Below are 23279 nucleotides of genomic sequence, written 5' to 3'. Positions count from 1 at the left end.
AAAAATTTTGTGATTAACTCATGTTTTTAAACACTACTGTATATGAAAAAATACATTACTTACCTTAATCATATACAAAATACCACAAAAAAAAAAAATATAGCCTCACCCTCATTAATTAAAAGAAAAAAAAAAAAAAGACTGGACACTTTCATAATTAACCAAAAAATTCATTTTCTTTTAATGGGGATCTTGTCAAAATAAAAAAGCAACACATGCCATATGTAACATAAAAAAATACAAACATGGTGGATGAAACAATAGTTTTTGAAAAAACTCAAGGGTTGTATATCTTTGGGGACAAGGTAGGTCATCAGAATCCCCCCAAGCCTTATATGAATGCTGCCGGGAGACTGAAGGATATGATGGTCAGCAACAAAGCGCGCCATAAAAATTCTGCCTAAAATGTTGGCGACCCTGCAAAAACATTGGGGGAGATTCATACTCCATTGCCCTGTAGTGCTGGATCTGAGGTATGCATCCTCCGGGTTGATGGGGTGGGGACAGGGTAAGGCACATAGGATCTTTGCTGGGATCGCATTCGGCAATTGTCTATTGCCCAAAATATTTCACCAGGGTCATTGGGAGGAGTGGCAGCCTCAATGATGCTTAAGATCGCAATTTGGGTACGAATTTGGAGATCTTGTGGGACTCTGTACAGGTGTGAGGCTAAGCTCTTCAAAAAGGTCTCAGGATTTTCATTGGAATTTCTGGTGACGCACTCAAGGACCCGGGCATCGATTTGGGGTCGGCTAGATATTTGAGAACCAGACCCTACAGAGGAAGCCACTTTTTTCCTACGGGTTCTCCTTCTGTGGACTTTTCGGGGATCCATGGGTGTTGGATAATTCCCCATCTCTGGTACTTCCACCACTTCTTGCAGAGAGACAAGAGTTTCTGATGATGTATTCAGATTTGATTTGGGGTTATCCGTTGGCTCCACTGCAAACTCTGCAGACAGGCTATCAGATGAACTGTTTAAAAAGATAAATAGTGTCAGTAAAAATAATTTTATCCCCTTCCCAACTGGGCCATATTGTGGTTTAATTTTCTCTCCCCTTTATCCAACAGGAGAAGAATTCAGAGTTTGAATTGATATGCAAATGATGCTGTACATCTAAAGCCTGTCACCTCAAGTCTATTCCCTCCTTTACCTGCGTATTTAACTGGTTTAGATGGCAAACGCTATTTTGCATTGAAATATCGAAAACACTCACAAGTGAGTCCATTTTGTAAACTACAATCCTCAATGAATTCAGCTAGGGGTGTAGAGAACATTTTGGAGCATCATAAACGTTTATAACATTGGGATGTAAAAATCAAAGACGAAATTACTTCCCCATAAAGTGATTTTCCAGAACCCATAACAGCACCACATGAGAGAGGAGATCCATCCATCAAGGACAGCATGCTACTGAATAAAAGGGCAGAACAACTCCCCTGCATCAGTCACTGGTTACCGAGCATGAGAGGACCTCAAAGATATTATCTATTCTATTATTTCTAAACACTGTTTTTCGGTGATTACTTTGCATCTCCGTTCATACTCCACCCACGCACACAAATGATACACCATTTGAAAGGTAAACTTGCCCCTTTCAGCAAGAAAATAGCCAAATAAACCACACATCCACAATTTGATCACAAAATGCAGTTTAAACATTAATTTTCATAAACCTGCAGAAAGAAACAATGACCTGCATGTGGCACCTCAACCGGAAGACATTTTTTGGCCTCTACTTATCAAACCAATTTATTGTATTACCAATCTACATATATAAATACCTGTCTGTGTTCATCATCTCATGACATACATTTACATTTGATCAGCTTGCTTTTTCTGAAATTGCCTGCGCCCCCAACGACCAATGTGTGAAAATTTTGCACTGGCCAACTAGTATGTACATACTGTCACACAATAACTACAACACACACTCACTACTGTACAACTAAATCTTTATTAAAGCACACCAAAAACAGCGATGGGGGAAAATATAAGGGTGCAATCATGGGCTCTGGAAAATCCCATTACCAGTTAGAAATTTAGCCTTTTCCTTTCCCAATGACAGCACCACACGAGAGATTTGCAGAGAAACCAAATCCACCTTAGGGAGGGACTGCCACTTGTAGAACCCTTCTCCCGAAGGATAGAGTCCAGATCAAGCCTATAGTACTTACAGAAGGAGAGGACCATGATGCCGCCCTTACATATCTGGTTTATAGACGCCTCCACCCTCTTTACCCAAGAGGTCGCGACAGCCTGTGTAGAATGAGCCTTTATAAACTATGGAACTGATACACCAGTATAGGAGCAGGCGAACTTCATGGCTTCCCTAATCCATCAAGCTAGGGTATCCCACAAGACTGTTTCTTTCCAGGGCTCTTGGAAAGGCCTTTAACAGTGACTGGCTCTTCCTCCATTACTTAGTTACTGACATGTAATTTATTAAAGACCTCCTAATGCCCAGTGTGTGGAATTTTTCCTCCTTTGGGTTCCTAAGATTAGTACAAAAGGAGGGAAGAATAATCTCTCTAGATTCATATGAAACTTCATGGCTTTCGGAAGGTAGGCTGGATCTAGTCTTAAGTAAACCTATCTCCCAAAATGTGTAAATAGGGGATTAACTGACGAGGCCTGGAAATCACTTAGAATTAGTCTTTAAAAGGGAACCTGTCATCAGGTTTGAACGATATTAGCTAAGAGCACCACCTTTCAGGGGTGATACCACCATGGTTACTTACCGGTAGCCTGTTTTTCCGGAACCCATGACAGCACCACCTGAGAGAGGGATCCGCCCCGCCAGGACAGGAACCTACCGAGACATAAGGGGCGGCACCTCTCCCCCGCTCCAGTTGGGTTACAGAGCATTGAGAGGACTTCCCGGTTAGTTACATGTTTAATCCAACACCACAACACTCAAAAAACACCCTACTAATTGTGCACACCCATATGGTGAAAAGGGGGGGAATATACGGGTGCTGTCATGGGTTCCGGAAAAACCGGCTACCGGTAAGTAACCATGGTGGTTTTCCCTTCACCCATGACAGCACCACCTGAGAGATTTTTGGAGATTCGAAACACCTTAGGGAGGGACCACCGCTTGCAGCACCCTTCTACCAAAGGTCAAGTCAGCAGAGGAGGATAGATTCAACCTATAGTGCTTAAAGAAGGTTGAAGGTGAGGCCCAGGTAGCGGCCTTACAAATCTGTTCGATCGATACCTCTGCTTTTTCGGCCCAGGAGGTCGCCACGGCTCTGGTGGAATGAGCCTTGATGCCGTCAGGAATCGGGATACCACTAGCTGTGTAGGCTACACTAATTGCCTCCCTAATCCATCTAGCAATAGTCCCTTTTGAAACCCCATAGCCTTTCCTGGCACCCTGAAAAGCTACAAATAGGGACTGGGACCTCCTCCACTGGCTAGTCATAGATATGTATTCTACAAGAGCTCTCTTAACATCTAGATTATGGAACTTTTCCTCCCCCAGATTTTTTGGGTTCTCGTAGAAAGATGGAAGGACAATTTCCTGACCCCGATGGAAATCTGATGCTACTTTGGGCAACCTGAAAGACTTGCGTATAAGGTGGATTTACTGAGAGAGCCTGTAAATCGCTTATCCTGCGGGCTGACGTGAGGGCCACTAACAGGATTGTTTTTAGGGTCAGAAACTTTAGGGGTAGCTGATGTAATGGCTCATACGGATCTTTTGTAAGGGCCTCTAGCACTAGGTTTAAATCCCAGGGGGCTATCCGGGGTATTGGGATAGGCCTAGCTCTATGGCAGGATTTAATAAATCTGGCTACCCATCTATTTGATGCCAATTTGCAGTTGTAGAGCGCCCCTAATGCAGACACCTGAACTTTAAGTGTGTTCACAGCTAACCCCACCTGCAACCCCGATTGTAAGAACTCCAGGATGGCATTAATCGGGGGATCTTTCCCTAACGGCCTACCTAAGAACTGCAGGAACTTATTCCATGTTCTGCCGTAGATGTTAGTCGTCACTGGTTTCCTACTTTTTAGCAGGGTGGCCACCAACCCGGGGGAGAACCCTCTATCCGTTAAAAGCGACCTTTCAAATTCCACGCCGTCAGATGGAATCCTTTGACCTGAGCGTGGAATATTGGACCTTGAGCTAGTAGGTCCGGGATTTCTGGTAGAACCCATGGATCGGAGAGGGACATCCTTCGTAGTAGCGCAAACCAGGGCCTTTTTGGCCAAAATGGAGCTATTAGAATCACCCTGGCCTGATCGTTTCTGATTTTCCTGACAACTGTTGGGATCAGAGCCACTGGGGGGAACGCATAAGCTAGTCTGAAATTCCACTGGATGTGCAACGAATCCACTGCCCATGGATTTTCTCTTGGGTTTAGAGAGCAGAACCTTTCTGTTTGCCTGTTGTGTTTGTTGGCAAAGAGGTCTATCACCGGTTTCCCCCAAAGCTGAGTTATTTTCTGAAAAATGGACCGGTTTAGCGCCCATTCCCCCTGCTTCAGGGTATTGCGACTCAAGAAGTCTGCCTCTGTTTTCTGCCCCTTTTATATGTAGGGCTGTCAAGGAGTGTAGGTGTTCTTCTGCTCTGCTCAGAATGTCGCCGCTTCCATTAAGGAGTGTGATCTTGTCCCTCCTTGGTGGTTGATGTATGCCACTACTACCTTGTTGTCTGACATGATGCGTACGTTTCGACCCTGGAGTAGCGGAATGAAGTGACTTAGGGCCTTGCTCACTGCCCACAGTTCTCTCAGGTTGGAGGATGCTTCCCTTTCGAGAAGCGTCCAGGAACCCTGACCTATGATGCCCCTTAGGTGTGCCCCCCACCCCGAGGAGCTTGCATCTGTTAAGATTATATCTGACGCCTGTCTGTCCCACGGTATTCCCAAGGTCAGATTTTTCTTGTCCAGCCACCAATTGAGAGAGTCTCTGGTTTTTAAGGAAAGCTCCAGCTTTCCTTCTAAACGCCCTCTTAGCGATCTTTGTGCTGTTAGTATCTCCCACTGGAGTTGCCGGGTGTGAAACTGAGCCCACCTGACCGCCGGAATACAGGATGTTAGGGTACCTAGCAGGGACATTGCTCTTCTTAAGGTCATACGTGGTTGGTTTTGGCCCGTGAAGGTCAGATTCTGCACCTTTTCTATTTTGGACTCTGGGAGCAGACACTGTTGCTTTTCTGAGTCTAGTACGAATCCTAGGAAGGTCTGTTGTTTTAGGGGTTGCAATTTTGATTTTTTGAAATAGACTATCCACCCTAATTCCTGCAAGGTGTTGATCACCCGGATCAACTGCTCTGTACAGTGGTCCTCTGAGCTGCCTACTATGAGAAAATCGTCCAGGTATGGTATTATGACCGTGTCGTGAATCCGGAGAAAGGCAGTCACTTCCGCTATGACTTTGGTGAAAACTCTCGGGGCTGTAGATATGCCAAACGGAAGAGCCCTGAACTGAAAGTGCCTTAGCGTGCCTTGAATATAAAGTGCTACCCTCAAGTATTTCTGGAAATCTGGGTGGACAGGGATGTGATAATACGCATCCTTTAAATCGACCACGGCCATGAAGCAATCTTGGTGTAGCAGCTTCACCGCCGTAGTTACTGATTCCATCTTGAAGGTCGAGTTCCTTATCCATAGATTGAGCCGTTTGAGATTTATGATTGTCCTGAAGGTTTGATCGGGTTTTTTTATCAGAAAAAGGGGTCAATAAAACCCCTTCCCTTCCTGTAGGCGTGGTACCTCGAAGAGTACCCGCTTGTCTATCAGGCTCAGGATCTCTGTTTCTAAGGCCACCTGCTCTTCGGTCACCTTCCTGATGGGTGTGATGACGACTACGGATTTTGGCTGACGGATGAAGGGAATTTTCAGGCCTTCTGTTAGGATGGTTAGGATCCAGGCGTTGGAGGAGATCTTCTCCCAGGTTTGGAAAAAGAGTGCCAATCTCCCCCCTACTGGAACACTGGCGTCACTGTGGCGACTTTCTTGAGGTGGAGGTGCCTCCACCAAACATAAATCCCGATTCTTTTTTTCTTTTATCCTCCCATCTTCTCCTGTCAGCGGGAGGGCGCCCCCTATTGAATCTTCCCCTCCGAAAGGGCTGTCTCCTCTGATCCATAGGAAATCTGGGGAAGCCTTTTTTCTTATCGCCTGCTTTCACCAGTATATCGTCCAAGTTCTTGCCGAACAAGAATCGACCGTCGCAGGGGAGAGAACATAATTTGGCCTTGGACTGAAGGTCACCCAGACAGCCCTTAAGCCATAACGCGCGTCTAGCAGCATTTGATAGTGACGCTGCCCTGGCTGTAATCCGCATAGAGTCCACCGAAGTATCGGCCAAAAAAGCTGCTGCCCCGTGCAAGAGATACATCTCCGATAAGATTTTCTCTCTTGGGACCCTTGAAGCCAGCTTTTCTTCTAACTGCTGCAGCCAGATCATGAGGGAGCGTGCCGTACAAGTACCCGCTATTGCCGGCTTTAGTCCTCCTGCTGTCGCTTCCCATGCGTGCCTTAAATATGAGTCCGCCTTTTTGTCTAGTGGGTCTCTAAGAACCCCCGTGTCTTCCAGGGGCAGGGCCGACCTTTTGGAGGATCTGGACACCGCTGCATCTATTTTGGGGATTTTGTCCCATATCTCTGCATGCTTATGCTCGAAGGGATATCGTCTTTTGAAAGTGGATGGAAGGGCCCCCGATTTCTCGGGCTTTTTCCACTCTTTCTCAATAAGTGCCTGGATCTTCTCGTTTACCGGAAAGGTCCGTTTTTTCCTCTCCTGAAGCCCCCCAAACATAACATCCTCTAGGGTTTTAGCCGCCTTTTCTTCCTGTAGGCCCATTGTAGATCTGATGGCCTTTAGGAGGGCGTCTGTGTCTTCTACAGGGAAACATGGTTTACCCCCCCATGTCGCTGTCTGAGGAGGATGATTTTTCCGCCTGAGATGACATTGACGCGGAATCCGAGGGGGAACTAGGGGGATCCTTCCTGGTTTTTTTCCCTTTTTTCAATAGGGACTTAATCGAGCCTTCCATTTCTGACCTTAGGGCAGATATCAGATTGGCTGCGAAACTAGACGCTTCCTCCGCCATAGTCCGCTGAATGCACGTAGCGCAGAGATCTTTTTGCCAATCTCTTGCTAGGGGAGATTTACATATAGCACAATCCCTATTGTTCTTCTTGCTTCCCGCTTTCCTAGGCCTTTTCTACAGGGTGAAGCATACAACAGAAGCCCTATTAACATAAATGCTAACATTCACGAAGATCACTCACCACCCGAAATCAAGGGTACCGGACTCGGAGGCTGCGTCGGGGCACGTGACCTGCGTTCTTTGGATCTTGCTGAATCCCCCGACCTGCGGCTGGGGCGACTGCTGCTGGAATGGCTTCCATGCTTTCTGCCAGAGGGCTGAGAGGGAGGCAGGGACGCTGAACGTTCCTGCTCTGACTCCATGTTGCACCGCCGTCTGCTGCCGCCTTCCTCTTTAAATACCGCGCCTCCGCTCCAGTGAGCGTCTCTCCCCTCCCCCCGCCGGCCGCCGCTTCAGAAAGCCGGCCGGCGTCACACCCAGCGCCATTACACCGTCGCCCTTCTCTGACGTCAGCCGGCGCACCCAGCATGCAATGCGCCGCTGACGTCAGTGGCCGGAAGAAGCCAGCGTCTCTCCCCTGCCATGGGGATAGAGATGCGGCGTGCGCGAGGGGAGGGCGGCGTGGTGGGGGCTTCCCGCAGACCCCGGGGATCCCACCGACGCCCGCACGAACCCGGAACCCCGGAGGGCCCAGGGACTGCGCATCCAGCACCCGACGGCCGGCGCTGCAGGTGAGACACCTGTTCTTCCTGCGCCAGGACGGGGCTGGGTCCATTTTCTGCCCATGACAGGCACCGCCGACCGTGGGGTTCCTTCCAGGACAGGAACCCAACTGGAGTGGGGGAGAGGTGCCGCCCCTTATGTCTCGGTAGGTTCCTGTCCTGGCGGGGCGGATCCCTCTCTCAGGTGGTGCTGTCATGGGTGAAGGGAAAATATAGCATTCTATAATGCGGTATATCTGCCTCCAACCCTGCAAAACAAGAAAAAAAAGCTTTTATTATCCTCCGGTCTGAGGGGTGTCGCTGGTCCTGGCGCCTCCCTTCTTCCTTTGTGTGGATGACGCATCCCTATGTTATCCACACTGTCTGCCCGGCATCGCGCTCCTGCACAGGCATACTTCTCTACCATGACCAGGACAGAGTAAAGTACTGCAGCGCACAGGGGCCAGGAAAGGTAAGAGAGCCCCGGGTGCACTGCAGTACTTTACACTAGTCAAGTCGGAGCAAAACGCCTGCGCAGAAGCGCAATGCCAGGGACACAGTGTGGATAATGTAGGGACGCATCATCCACAGGAAGCAAGAAGGAGGATAGCATCTCAAGAAGGGAGGCGACGGACCAGTGACACCCCCTCAAGCCAGACTGCCTTGAAGGAGAGTATAAAAAAAAAGAAAAGAAAAAAAAAAAGCTCTTTTTCTTGCCTTGCAGGTCGGGTTAGGGGTAGATATACAGCATTATAGAATGCTATATATAAGGTCTGAAAGGTGGTGGTGGTGGTATCTCATATCGGTCAAACATGGCGACAGGCTCCCTTTAAGGAAGATTTTTATCAGATGACACCTCTAATGGCTCAAAAGAAGGGATTGGTTAACACCTCCATCATCAAGTACAGGTCCCAAGGGGGAATGTTTGGACTACGTATTGGCCTAGACCTATTACATGCTTTAATAAACCTAGTAGTTATCCATCTATTGCCTGCCAAGCCAGTTCTATATTGCCTGTAGGGCTTATATCTGCACTTTAATTGTGCTAGTGGATATCCCAAGCACTTATCTTTTCTCGAGAAAACTATAGGATAAATTTAATAGGTATTTCCTCACCCAGAACTAGGTGGGAACTTTTTCGAGGTGTTACCATATAATTTTGACGTTACTGGTTTCCTGATCACAAGAAAATGTTATACTAACCTTTGAGAAAGCCCTCTCTGGATTAACAGTGACCTTTCAAATTCCTGGCTGTCAACCTAAGGCCTGATGCTTGCGGATGCCAGACCACACCTTGGATGAGTAGATCCGGGATCTCTGGATCCGAGATCGACACAAGCCTTTATCCATAATAACCATGGACTTTTTGGCCAGAATGGGGCTATCAGGATTATCCTCGCCTGGTCTTCCCTGATATTAATTAGTACTGCTGGGATCATATTTACTGGAAGAAAGGCATAGGCTGGATCGAAGTTCCATACAATCTGGAAGGCATATACCGCATGAGCCTTTTCCCTGCAATTTAGTGAGCAGAATTTTTTTTTACTTTCCTGTTCTGCCAATTTGCAAACAAATCTATACTGGTAAGGCCCCATAGGCCTACTACTGGCCAAAAGACTGTCGGATTTAGGGCCCATTACCCTGTGTCAGTCTATTTCGGCTTAAGCAGTCTGCCCTGCCATATTCTCTTCCTTTTATGTGCAACACTGTTAATGATGAGAGATACTTTTCTGCCATCAGGGAGCAAGATCTTGTTTCCCCCCTAGATGGCTGATATAAGCCACTTTTGTTCGTTTGTCTGACAGGAGACGAAAATGATTGCTTTGGAGAGATGAGAGAAATTTCTCTATCGTATATTTAACTGCCAGAAGTTCTTTCATATTGAATGAACAACTCTTCTCGTGTTCTGACCAAATACCCTGGACTACAGTTTCTCAGATGCGCTCCCCATCCACTTGTGCTTGCATCTGTAGTTAAGACATTCATAAGATATACCCATGGGGCTTCTACTGAGATTCTCTACGCTTAGCCACCATAAGAGGCACTGGTTGTCACTGAAGACTTTAGTTTCCCTTCCAAACACCCTCTGAGCTGTCTTTCGTCTATCAGTATCTCTTGCTGCAATTGTATGGTATTCAATTGTGCATGGACTGACTGAAAAACAAGGCCATGAACTAAAAATGCCTGACCTTTGAGTTTACGAATAGGGCCACCCTTAGGAATTTCCGGCGCTCTTGCATGCATGGGAACTTGGTAATGCGCATCTTTCAGGTCCAGGAGACTCATGTAACAATCTGGAACAGAAGTTTTATAGACAATTTTATTGACTCCATTTTGAAAAGGTCATTTATAATAGAAATTTGTTCAGTCTCTTCAAATTGACATTGATTTTGAAGGAGCCATATGGCTTCTTTATCAAGAAAGGGGAGGGGGTTGAATCCCTTTTTTTCTTCTTCCACTGGTATCTATGAGAACCTGCTTTTGAATTAGATTCAAAAATGACTTCTTCCAGAGCTAACTTTTCCTCCCAAGATTTCTAGGGGGGGATGTTACAGCGTATGTTCGGGGAGGAACATTCCAAAATTCCAACCTCAAGCCCGATTCCACTATACCTAGAATCCAGTCATTGAATTAAATTCTTGCCAAGAGGGGAGGAAGAGAGGAAGACCCCCCTCCCACCCCCGCCAAGGAGGGATCCTCAAACATAAATCCTAATTTATTCCTCTGTCTTCCCATCTGACTTAATCTCTACGAGGTCTTTTCAGGCAGTACCTTCTTTTCTGAAAGGACTTTTTTACTCCGGTAGGGACAAACTGGGAAATATCTTCTATCACCAGCTTTGTCCAGGATGTCATCCAGAACTTGACCACTAAAATGCTCTTTAGACTGGACATCCCTGGCCATCATTTGAGCCATGGCGGGCTACGAGTGGCGTTAGAGAGGCCAGCTGACTTTGCCGCAAGCCTCACAGAGCTTGCTGCAGCATCTATAAGAAAGGCTGCTGCTCCCTGCATCAATGGTAGATTGGCCAGGATCTTTTCTCTCAGAACTTTATCCCTTAGTTGATCTTCAAGTTGTTCCATACAGATCATCATAGATCTGGCTGTACAGGTCACCAAGATAGCAGTTTTCTGGGCTTCCGTTGAGGATTCCCAGGTATGCATTAGGTATCCATCAGTCTTCCTATCCAGAGGGTCTTTCACGATACACGTCTCCAAAGGCCAAGGTAGATTTTCTGGATGACTTAGCCACTAACATCTGTCTATCTTTGGAATTTTATCCCACGGCCGTCTCATTAAATGGGCACCTTCTGATTGAAGATGAGGGTAGCAAACCTTTCTTTTCAGTTTTTTTCCATTTTTTTTTTTAATGAGAGTTGAATGTCCTCATTTATTGGAAATGTACGCTTCTTCTGCTCTAACCCCTCCAAACATAATGTACCGATTTGGTTTTATAGCATCTATGATGGCTAGGATACCTTACAGCCTTGACCAATCTGTCCGTGTCTTCTACAGGCAAGCAGTGTCTTCCCCCAGTACCGCCATTGGAGGATGAAGATGAATCAGATCCACATTCACCTTTTGACTTCATGGATTCATCTGAATCAGATGATATTCTGGTTCTCTTTCTCCACTTCCTATCACTTTCTTAATGAATTAGGGTCTTAAAGGAATCTTAAAATACTGCCCTAACAACTGATTTTAAATCCATGGCTAAGTTTGGGGTTTCGCTCATAAACAGTTTTCTGGATACATGCTGAGCAATGTTTCTTCTGCTATGAGATAGCAAAGCGCACACTCCTTGTGTTTAGATTCGGTGCTAAATTTCCTAGTAAAAAGAAAAAAGGACCCAATTTCCATGATGAACTTTCATGAAGATCACGCACAACTCAGTCGTTTAAAAAGGGTACCGGATACGGAGGCTGGATTAAATCACACAATTGTTCTCCCATGGAGGCTGTGGATCCACAATCCACTCTGCATCTCTGGTTGGCCTTACAGTCGATTCTTCTGTCACTCATGCAACTACCAATGTTGTGTCCATGCTGCCGCTTCTCCATAATCACAGTGGAAAGGAGAGCCGTCAAATGCAATCTATGGTGGTCAGATCCAATTTTAAATAAGGGACCGGCCACAGCATTGCATCCCAAATGGACGCCTCATCTGGATCCCAACTTCTGGGACACCAATGCGCTCATCAGGGCAAGCCACTCACATAACTAGGACAACGCGGCGGTCGGCAGACACATGGAAAGTCTCTGCTGGTCACATCCGCACGAACCCACTCTGGACTTGAGGTAGCACCTCCAGGAAGCTGACGCTGGCATTACGAGCAAGAAGCAGTTTTTCCAGGCAACAGGGAAGTGCCTGGATAAGCTTCTTCCGTCATGGACAGGAAACTAACTGACGCGGTGGTTCTGTCCTTTTGTTCAGTAGGTTCCTGTCCTTGATGGGCCTATCCTCTCTCTTGTGTGGTGATGTCATGGGAGAATGAAAATAAATTAACTTTTATCAACTAATATGTGCTTTACCACATTTTTCATTTCCACATGGGGTATTAGGAGGGAATGAACCACATAATTTGTAAAGTAGTATCTTCTGAATGTAGCAATACCCAATTTGTGGTAAAAAAATACTGTTTGGCCACACGGCAGGACTGGAAGGCGAGAACCCTCCAAAGAAGCCACATTTCAGAAATCTCACGACTTAAGGAATTCATATAGGGGTGTAATGAGCATTTTTACCCTCCAGGTGTTCACCTGATTTCTTTACCATTGTCTGTGTGAAAATTGAAAGTTACATTGTTTATTAGTAAAAGAAAAAAGTATCCTGTAAATTATTACGCCACTTCTGTTAAAGGGGTATTCCCATCTCCAAGATCCTATCCCAAAATGTAGTAGGTGTAATAATAATACTAACTAATACCTCAAATTAGAATTGTATAGTTTTTTTTGATTCGCTCTGTATCTTTCCTCATGTACCCCTTTAAATACCATTTGGCTTTTGGGATGCTGTCTCCTAGATTAATTTGTCGCGCCGCAGGACTCAGGAGGATGGCCATTTGGCTTCGGGTCTGATGGATTTTACTGCAATGGTTTTTGGGAGCTATGTCACTTCTTCAATTTTCAGTTCAAAGACAACAGAGATGATGAGAGGCTTGTTTTTTGGGGGGATGAGTTGAAGATTTCATTATAATCAGCCAATTATCATGGGGTTCAGCTAGAGGTAAAGTAGTAGCCCCCTCTCTCAAAGAATCAAGTAGATGCATCTGTGGCTACTGACAGTGGCATCTAATGGGTTATGTGGCAGAGATCGGTACTACCACCGATGGCGGCTATTGCAGTAATTTGGCAGCTATTATATGCAGCTGTCGCCTGCTGCTTGTGAGCCAGCCTCAGCATCGAGTCTTACATGCAAGTTTTTTCATTAATGCATTGCCTGCTGCACCGTACATGTATTGCGGATGTAAGGAAGTGTTTAAACACGATTTTAATATAATCTAGAGAAATTTATTAGACAACACATAAAAAGAAAACATCATATGGGACTATGGGATGGAGGATATGTATGATGGGTATATATGGGCACGGGACAATGGGATTTATTATTTATTTATATAGCGCCATTAATTCCATGGTGCTGTACATGGGAAGGGGGGGTTACATACAAAGTTTAGATGGAGGATAATAATTATAACTTGTTATCACTAACCACAGTTAGTTACTATGCCCAAGCAACGCCGGGCTCTTAAGCTAGTGGTTAATAAAAAAGGGATGAAAAACAATTGAGAAACAAAAAGGGCTAAATACCATTAACCTGGGAGGCAAAAAACAAACTTACTGCTGCAAGTCCATGATATCCAGCAGAAACTGCTGATATTTCTATACGGTGAATGACAGTGCACCCACGTGTTTGGTTTTCTGCACTGGTCTTGAAAGCTACTCCAATGTCGCTTTACATCGCTCACTGTTAAAAAGAAAAAAAATGTCAAAAAGGTAAACGAGCTCACATATATGAACAAATGTAATGTGACAGGCTCAAAATTATAAGGTCTCAAATATACTGAGCACAATGACACATAGGGGTCACATACTACATCCGTGCATATGCAAACATGGGGCTATTACGGTATGTACAAAACACACACTCCAATAATGTGGATAGAGCTGCTGGAAACGCTGTACTGAAGACCATGGCTGTGGAGTCGGAGTCGGTGCTCATTTTGGTGGAGTCGGAGTTGGAGTCGGTTTAAAATGGAGCGACTCCGACTCCTAAAATATATAATAAATTGGGTACAGTAATTCAATGCAGGATGTGCTGAATATTTTTTCATAGGAGTTTGGGAAAGTTATGAAATGTCCTATAAATGGCTGTTCTATTCCTGATCTAAGGCTACATTCACACACAGCGTTTTTCCTGTGTTTTTTGAGGATACGTTTTTCAGCTGCAAAAGCTGATCATCTTTTTAAAAAACCGCATCACCTGAAAGGTTTTTGAGCTCATAGATAATGTTTTCAATAGCAAAAGCAGATTAGAAATCTGCTCTATCTATCCATTTATCCATATCTGTCTATCCATATCGTATCTGTACCAAAAAGAATGAAAACCGGGTAGTACACCAATATATATTCTGTTCTATCTAAATGTCTTGATTATTGTATCATAGAAATGATTAAATGTCTGAGGTTCACATTGTACTACAATAAATTTTTCACTTAAATATAAGCAATATGTGTGGGAGTCGGAGTCGTGGAGTCGGAGTTGGAGTAAGGGAAATTGAGGAGTCGGAGTCGCAGGTTTGGCTTACCGACTCCACAGCCCTGCTGAAGACACTTCCTGGCTTTAAGTTTTTTTTTTTTTTTAACTAAAATGTATTATTAAGCAATGGATCCAAGTCACACAAATGTGAAATGGAAGCAAATCAACAGCAATGTGGGTTTGCAACAGACTTTCACAGATCCTCATCGAGTTATATGGCCAATTCTTAATTTTTTTAGAGTATAGCACCAATTCATCAAAACAATTTTGGCCAGTACTTTGGGGTAAACTGCTTTGAAAAGTGGCAACATTTTGGCACAACTCAAGGGTGTACAAAAATTTTGCAACTCTAGACATTTCTTCCAGCTCTTCCAAAATGGGAAAAATGGGGGACTAGCAACACAACTTGACTAATTCATGATCAACTAATTCACGATAACTTGTGGTGTTGCCTACATCAGAAATTTTACTCCAATGATTGAAGGCACCTCCATGAATCAAAAGCATAGGACTCCTCCACATCCCCTCATTATGATCAGCGACAAAATGGTCACTTGATGAATGATGTGTGAGAGTAGCCTTATACACAGTGTGTAAGAAGCTCATCACACAGATGGCATGCTGCTGATCTTCTCATGCCTACTCTGCCTTTCCCCAAGGAATCATGTTATTGTCACTTGTCTGCCAGTTTCTGACATCATAGCAGCACTTCTTTTGTTCTTTGCTCTACACCCCACACATTGCTGCGTCCGGCTCCTGTATCGCCTCATCGATTTTTTATAGCACATCTATACTCCCCTTCTCTCTTCAGCTCAGCCTAGTTTGCCATCTCGCTCCACCAGTTCCGCACTTTCTTGCGTGTTTTCCACAGTACTTTAGCAGTACAGGGTGGGCCATTTATATGGATACACCTGGGTGGGCCATTTCTAGAATGACCCCTTCAGTCATTCACCATACAAAGAACATGGCTGAGTGTGCAAGTAACACTATACTCAATGTTATATAAAGCTATAAAGGGGATTACTTGATACACACATTACACACACACACACACACACACACACACACACACACACACACACACACACACACACACACACTCTCAATAGTATTCCCTACTAGCTCTAGATATTGTAGCTTAGCTCTCATGCTTACATGGATATATTAACAGGATCAAGTTTGTATACATTGTATTTGATTCAAGTTCCAACAATAAAAGTGGAGTGACTTTTTTAAATACAAACTTATGTGAGATATTTCATATAATTTTGTGCATTGCCCTTCCCATGTACAGTACACTGCGCTCCAAATTATGTAACTTGTATTTAAGTGTCGTAAGAGTGTAATTTTTTTGTTTTTCAAATAAACTCATGGATGGTATTGTGTATCAGGGCTCTTTGGATCACGGAAATCAATCTCAAACTCCTGTGATAATTAGTTTACCAGGTGAGCCCAAATAAAGGAACACTACTTAAGGCTATGTGCACACGCTGCGTATTCTGCTGCAGTTCCGCAGTGGTTTTGGCCCTGCAGTTCCGCAGAAATGGTACAGTACCATGTAACCCTATGGGTTTTAAAAACCGCTGTGCTCACACTGCGTTTTTTTCCGCGCGGTTTTGCTGTGGTTTATAAACCGCAGCATGTCAATTGTTTCTGCGGATTCCGCTGCAGTTTCACACCTGTAACATAGTAGAGGTGTGAAACCGCAGGTCACTTTACCTGCGGTTCCGCACGGAGAAACCCGCAGGTGAATCCGCAGTGTGTGCACATAGCCTAAGGGTGTGTGCACACGCTGCGGATTCTGCTGCAGATCCGCAGCAGATTTGGCCCTGTACAGTACCATTATTTCCTATGGGAAATGGAAACTGCAGTGCAGATGCTGCGGAATTTTCCGTGTGGATTTTCTGCGGTTTCTAAACCGCAGAAAGAATTGACATGTCAATTCTTTCTGCGGATTCCGCAGCGGTTTACCATCTCCTCCATTGTGGAGATGGTAAAACCGCAGGGCAAAACCGCAGATAAACCGCAGGTCTTTTGACCTGCGGATTTACCTGCAGATTTTGATAATCCGCAGCGTGCGCACACAACCTAAGAAGGATGTTCCATATTATTAAGCAGGGCACAGGTTTCAAGGAATATAGGAAACAAAATGGATCTCTCTGCTGCCAAAAAGCATCAAATAGTGCAATGCCTTAGGTCAAGGGATGAAAACATTAGACATTTCCCCAAAACTTAAGCGTGATCATCATACTGCTAAGAGATTTGTGGCTGATTCTGAGCACAGACATGTTCGTGCTGATAAAGGCAGAATGAGGAAGGTTTCTGCCAGGCAACTTCATCGGATTAAGAGAGCAGCTGCTAAAAAGCCAGTACAAACCAGCAAACAGATATTTGAAGCTGCTGGTGCCTCTGGAGTTCCTCAAACCTCAAGGTGTAAGATCCTTCAAAGGCTTGCTGTGGTGCATAAACCTACTATTCGGCCACCTATAAACAGTGCTCACAAGCAGAAACGTTTGCAGTGGGCCCAGACATACATGAAGACTAATTTTCAAACAGTCTTGTTTACTGATGAGTGTCGAGCAAGTCTGGATGGTCCAGATGGATGGAGTAGTGGATGGTTGGTCGATGGCCAACATGTCCCAACAAGACTGTGAAGTCAGCAAGGAGGTGGAGGAGTCATGTTTTGGGCCGGAATCATGGGGAAACAGCTGGTAGGGCCCTTTAAGGTTCATGAAGGTGTGAAAATGACCTATGCAAAGTATCATCTAAACTATAATCTCTGCATAAGCTCATCTCCCGCCGCAGGGAGTTCAGAGGCGACGCAGCCGGGAGACGAGAGGTGCCAACTGCTCATCTCCCGGCTGCTGGCATCGGAACTATGCCTACCGCCATATTGGAACACCCAAGTTATGGGTATTCTGATATGGCAGCCGGGATTCATATCCCCCGCCAAGCCACACGGCACCGCTCACTGGCTGAGCCAATGAGCGGCGCAGGATTCAAATCCCCCACCCCGCCGGCTGAGCCAATGAGCGGTGCAGCGCGGGATTTGAATCCCCCGCCAAGGCTGGCGACCAATCAGCTGCTAGCAGTATTAGCGCCAGATTTGAATACCGCTAGCAGCTGATGTGATTGGTCGCCCGCCGCCGGGTAGCCAATCTATCAGCTGTTAGCGATACACAGATATTCATTTCACTGCACTCCCTATTTCTAGTATATTAGAAAAGTGATTAGATTATTAATTTAGTATGAATTTCACCATTGGTTTCGGATCACTCTTAATTCTTCATAATATTAATTTTAGCACTTTATAAAAAGCAGTTGCTTATGTGACGGTTTACATGAGCGTATAAAATAAATCGTTATTTTCATCTAGACTTTCCATCTGTATTGTCATCTGTATAGCATCCATTTTTAGACATCAGAAGTGAATAAAATTTTAAAGAAGGTATAGTGTCCTATGTTAGTAATGAAAATGCATTTCTAAAAATCGGATGCTATACGGATGATTCATATGGGATCCAATTTCATTTATTTTTGCACACCCATAGACTTCGACAGGCGAGTCTGATCCGAAATACAGAAGAGACTGGTGGGTGCTGTGACATTTCTCACACAGACATTTTCTAAAGGTACTGTCACACTTAGCGATGTACCAGCGATCCCGACCAGTGATGACGCGGTCAGGATCGCTGGTACATCGCTAAGTGGTCACTAGTGAGCTGCCACACAGGCAGATCTCACCAGCGACATCGCTGGGGACGGGGATCGCTACTTACCTGTCACACCAGGCGATCCTGCGTCCTCCCGCCAGGCTCCACGCGTCGCTCGTCCTCACAGCAGGAAGCGCCGCAGGAAGTGGCCGACGAGAAACAGTCCTGAACGTTCTCGCGCGATCAGCGATAACCAGCGGGGGAGCCGGTCGTAGGTAAGTATCAGACACAGCGATATCGCTAGCAATATCGCTATAACGTCACTAGTTATAGCGATATTGCTAGCGATATCTCTTAGTGTGACATGCCCTTAACTGTAATCTGGATAGCTCAATTCCAGAACATTGCTCCTAGTGCTCTGTCTGAGGTCGGGTTTATTTTTTTTTCCCCACAGACAGCACTTGGGCAAATATTACAGTTGTGTGAACATAGCCTGACAATACTTGTTGCAATGAAGCTTATCGTAAAAAGTAATAGCAGTTGATCAAGCAATATATCGAGAACATTGGAAAAAAGTCATTCTTCCACCGCTACTCCACATGCAGAGCTCCACATCACATATGGGGCAGGAGCTGACAGGCAGGGGGTGGAAATCCTCACTACAGTCTATGGCATGGATGTGATAAGCCACAGATTACAGAGGGGGGGGGGGGGGCACTATGGGGGACAACCCTTACCTCTCTGGCACAGGACATACAACAGCACTAGCTTGGAGCAAAGAGGGAGGCTGGGGTTAACTCTCACATACACAGGTGAGGACTCCAGCCCTCTTCTCTTGGTGTGAGTGTCAGCGGGCCACCCAGGAACACTCAGGGGGCCCGGATGTGGCCTGTGGGCCGCAGTTTGCCCAGACCTGCTCTATACAATCGCTCCAAACACATGCAGGTGGTGCTATCAGATACACTATTTAAGTCTGTAATGACACATTTGTACAATTATCCTTTTTATCAGAAGGGGAGTGTTATACAGATGACAGAAGAGCCTACTGGCTGGTTTTTGAAGAGGACCTTTCACCAATATGAGCATGCTAGACTGACCGCATCATGGAAGAGTGGCTGCAGAGCTAAATGTGGGATTTTCCCCTGCATAACGTTGGCCAGTCATAAGCAGGCAGTGTCATGCAAGAAACGACAAAGAATACGCCCCCAGAGAAGGCCAGACCCAGCCTGCGATATTGTCCGACATGTAATGACACACAGCCCTGATCTCTTACCCAGGTCTCACAACTGGAATCTAGTGTGATAACAAGTGCAGGAGGAGTAGAGCAGCACAGTTATTACAAATACCTCTCTGCATCTACTCCAGGCATCAGGAATACTGCCATGATAGCTGACACAAATCCATAGTGATGCATGAGTCACATTGCAGCGCTCATCTCACAGCACTGACAGTGCCAGGAAATGAAAGCTGCAATATGTTCCACACATGACTTTAGATCTGTTCCAGCTAACAGAGCATTGCTAAATGCCTGGAAAAGATACACAAAGGTGTTTGTAATGACACACAGCTTTGCTCTCCTTTCCGAGCTTAATGTCACAGTTGATGCTGGGAGACCTGCATGTGACCTGGGAAGGAGAGCAGAAAGTTGTGTTATTACATGTCTTACCAGATCAAAGAAAGCCGGGTCTGACATTTTCTGAGAGCGTGTTCTGTTTTTCCCCTGCATGTCACCTTCTGCTTAAGACAGGTCAACTTCATGCAGAGGAAAAAATGAACACCCAGAGAAAAGAATACCTGCCAACGCACCCCTTGGTTTTAATGGAAATTAGTATATTAGGAGCTGCTATATTTGCCTAATGCTTCCGTAAAAGAGATGAGAAAATAAAATGCTTTACTTAGCTCTGCAGCCTGTACTCCATTATGTGGGCAGTTTAACATGCTAAAACTAGTGAAAGGTCTTCCTCAGTGCTGGAGCCTGGGAATTTAATCGTTTTATCCTTTTTTAATATGAAAAATTGTGTTTTATCAATATAACTAAGTGTAAAATTTGGCCTAAAACTTAAAACAGTGCACAGAAATTATCCTACAGCGAACACAAAAGAAAGCAATGGCATATGTCAGTACAGTAGTATATAATTGGGAAGAAACGGGAAGGGGAGCAAGTAAGGGGGATAAGGCAGGGAAAAGGCAAAAGAGAAATGAGAGAGAAGGGACCAGTGGTGGAGTCAGATATGATGTCTGATACTGTATAATTAACCCTAGGACAGAGTGGCCCTTGGCAACTGTGGATGAGCTCATGTTAACCACAGGTCCCAGATTTTGAAAAATTTCAGCTGTCATTTAAGAAACCTGTAAGTTGCTGGTTGACCATATGATCTAGATGGGCTAGAAATTCTGGAAATAGTATGCATGGGTTTTTCCAACCACAAGCTATTGTTTGCTTTGAGACTAAAAATAGAAGAGTGAATAGTCTGTACTGAGACCAAGTAATTGTGGATGAGTTGTGCGATGCAACAAATCTGTCTAGGGGTCCTTTGTAAGGGGAATATGGCATAAAGTACAGCCCAGATTATATACACCCATTCAGAAGTGATACCCACAGGCAGGTCCCCCCACACATGCAACATCTTTTGAGGACCACCCAAAAAACCATTTTGCAGGATAACCAGGGGCCATAAGTGCTATCCTCACTGTGACCATTTACCAGGACACGAGGACTTTATAGGCAGGATAACCTGGGGCCATAAGTGCTATCCTCACAGTGACCATTTACCAGGACACGAAGACTTTATAGGTAGGATAACCAGGGGCCATAAGTGCTATCCTCACAGTGAACATGTACCAGGACACGAGGACTTTATAGGCAGGATAACCAGGGGCCATAAGTGCTATCCTCACAGTGACCATTTACCAGGACACGAGGACTTTATAGGCAGGATAACCTGGGGCCATAAGTGCTATCCTCACAGTGACCATTTACCAGGACATGAAGACTTTATAGGTAGGATAACCAGGGGCCATAAGTGCTATCCTCACAGTGAACATGTACCAGGACACGAGGACTTTATAGGCAGGATAACCAGGGGCCATAAGTGCTATCCTCACAGTGACCATTTACCAGGACACGAGGACTTTATAGGCAGGATAACCAGGGGCCATAAGTACTATCCTCACAGTGACCATGTACCAGGACACCAGGACTTTATAGGCAGGATAACCAGGGGCCATAAGTGCTAACCTCACAGTGACCATGTACCAGCACATGAAGACTTTATAGGTAGGATAACCAGGGGCCATAAGTGCTATCCTCACAGGACCATGTACCAGCACATGAGGACTTTATAGGCAGGATAACCAGGGGCCATAAGTGCTATCCTCACAGGACCATGTACCAGCACATGAGGACTTTATAGGCAGGATAACCAGGGCCAATAAGTGCTATCCCCACAATGAACATGTACCAGGACACGAGGACTTTATAGGCAGGATAACCAGGGGCCATAAGTGCTATCCTCACAGTGACCATGTACCAGGACACTAGGACTTTATAGGCAGGATAACCAGGGGCCATAAGTGCTATCCTCACAGTGACCATGTACCAGGACATGAGGACTATGTGCAGATTCCATCACATTGGAGTTTATGGGGCAGGTAGAAACCACGACCCATGTATCCAGGAGGCTGTCACGTGTGCCCACCAAGTCTGTCTCCCATCTACCTACACAGCTGGGTATGGTTTGGTGGGAGACATTAATCATGGGAGAGTTAATGAGCAGAGGTGAAACATTAATTCCCAACCAGCCCAAAAAAAAAATAAGATAAACGAATTATGACCCATGGACTGTCACAGGTACACACGTGTACTAACCGTGAAAACCGTGGATAGAACCCGTATGAGAAAACGGATTTCTGAAGAAACACTAAGAGCCGAGAAACCGCCTGGGGCTTGGACCCTGAAAACCGTGAACTTCCAATAAAGTTACCGCATATCGGCCTCCATAACACTGCCATCTGGGGGGTGTGGGCCGGGAAGGAGAAGGCGACTGGACTAATCAGAGAGAATGTGCGGTGAAAGTGTGAGGTGTATAGAGGAATAGGTTTATCTATACGACTAGGTGAGTTCAGAGGACGGACACGGACTTGGGTTAAGGTCACTTTCACATGTTCAGCATTTTATATCCATATCTGTAAGCTAAATTCAGGAGAGGGTGAATAATACGGAAGTGGTGACGGGTTTCTCACATTCCTCTGATTGTTAGGCTATGTTCACACATTGCATTTTTTTACCGCGGGCAAAACCTGCTCTCTCAGTAGTAAGAAACTCGCTTTAAAAAAAACACGGGCCTTGCTTGGTTTTTGTCAGGATACACTTGTCTCTTGTGCATACAAAAAAGAATCCGATTCTACTTCCTCAGGTTTTGGCACCAAAAACGCAAGAAAACCTGATCCCGGGATTCGTGAAGAAAACGCTGAGAGAAGTGACGCTGCATACGGCAAAAACCAAGGCAGCGCCCGAGATACTGAGGGCACAGAAACCCCGCGTTCCCCACACCCAAGAAGCAGAACATTGGTGGAGCCCCGTCCCCCCATTTCTCGGCCTTTTCCCCTCGAGCCTCCAGCCCGTTGCAGTATACAATGACGGCAGTTGGGAGGGAACAACACGACAGGGGTTAATCTGCCTGTCACCAGCACCCCACGCGTGACCCGCATTCAGTAACATGCCCGTGGAGGGGCGCCCCTGCCCGCCCATCACCTGTACACAGCGGCAGTCACACTTCCTTCCCACAATCCAAGCGGCGGACTCGGCGCTCACGTGACGCACAATGAGCGCAAAGGGCAGAGCACAAAGCTCCGGAACGATCCAGAACTACAGGGGCGTGTCCTACAGCAGCGGAAGTCCCGCCCCCGCCGCAGCGGAAGTGTGCTCAGGTGCGAGGAGAAGCCGGCAGACACGGAGGAAATTGTCCGCGCCGACAACATGTCTCACCCGGCGCCCAGCAGCAGGCCGTCCCACCCGGGCAACCCGCGGGTGTTTTTTGATGTGGAAGTGGGAGGCGAACAGGGTGAGTGATGGGGCAGAGACCTGGCAGCATGGGAA

The 23279-nt window shown here is 45.8% G+C and overlaps 1 protein-coding gene and 1 long non-coding RNA gene across 2 annotated transcripts in view; one reads left to right on the top strand and one right to left on the bottom strand.

The window, feature by feature from the left end:
* Positions 1-157: 157 nt before the first annotated feature.
* On the bottom strand, positions 158-23074 carry LOC141091223 (uncharacterized). The gene is made up of 3 exons (XR_012232462.1): positions 22935-23074; positions 13611-13736; positions 158-974 (listed from the first exon to the last, which is right to left on the bottom strand). It is a non-coding gene; the product is annotated as an uncharacterized lncRNA (long non-coding RNA).
* Positions 23025-23279, top strand: part of PPID (peptidylprolyl isomerase D) — a 35189-nt gene continuing 34934 nt past the window's right edge. Inside the window, exon 1 of the mRNA XM_073576641.1 lies at positions 23025-23244. Within this exon, the coding sequence (XP_073432742.1) occupies positions 23160-23244 (85 nt within the window). The 5' untranslated portion in view covers positions 23025-23159. The remainder of the gene's footprint in view (positions 23245-23279) is intronic.

The sequence above is a fragment of the Dendrobates tinctorius genome, unplaced genomic scaffold (assembly GCF_039654945.1).
Source record: "Dendrobates tinctorius isolate UK_male_01 unplaced genomic scaffold, ASM3965494v1 ptg000008l, whole genome shotgun sequence".
Classification (NCBI taxonomy): domain Eukaryota; kingdom Metazoa; phylum Chordata; class Amphibia; order Anura; family Dendrobatidae; genus Dendrobates; species Dendrobates tinctorius.
The sequence above is the reverse complement of the archived record's forward strand: the minus strand, read 5'-3'. Positions and strand labels throughout refer to the sequence as shown.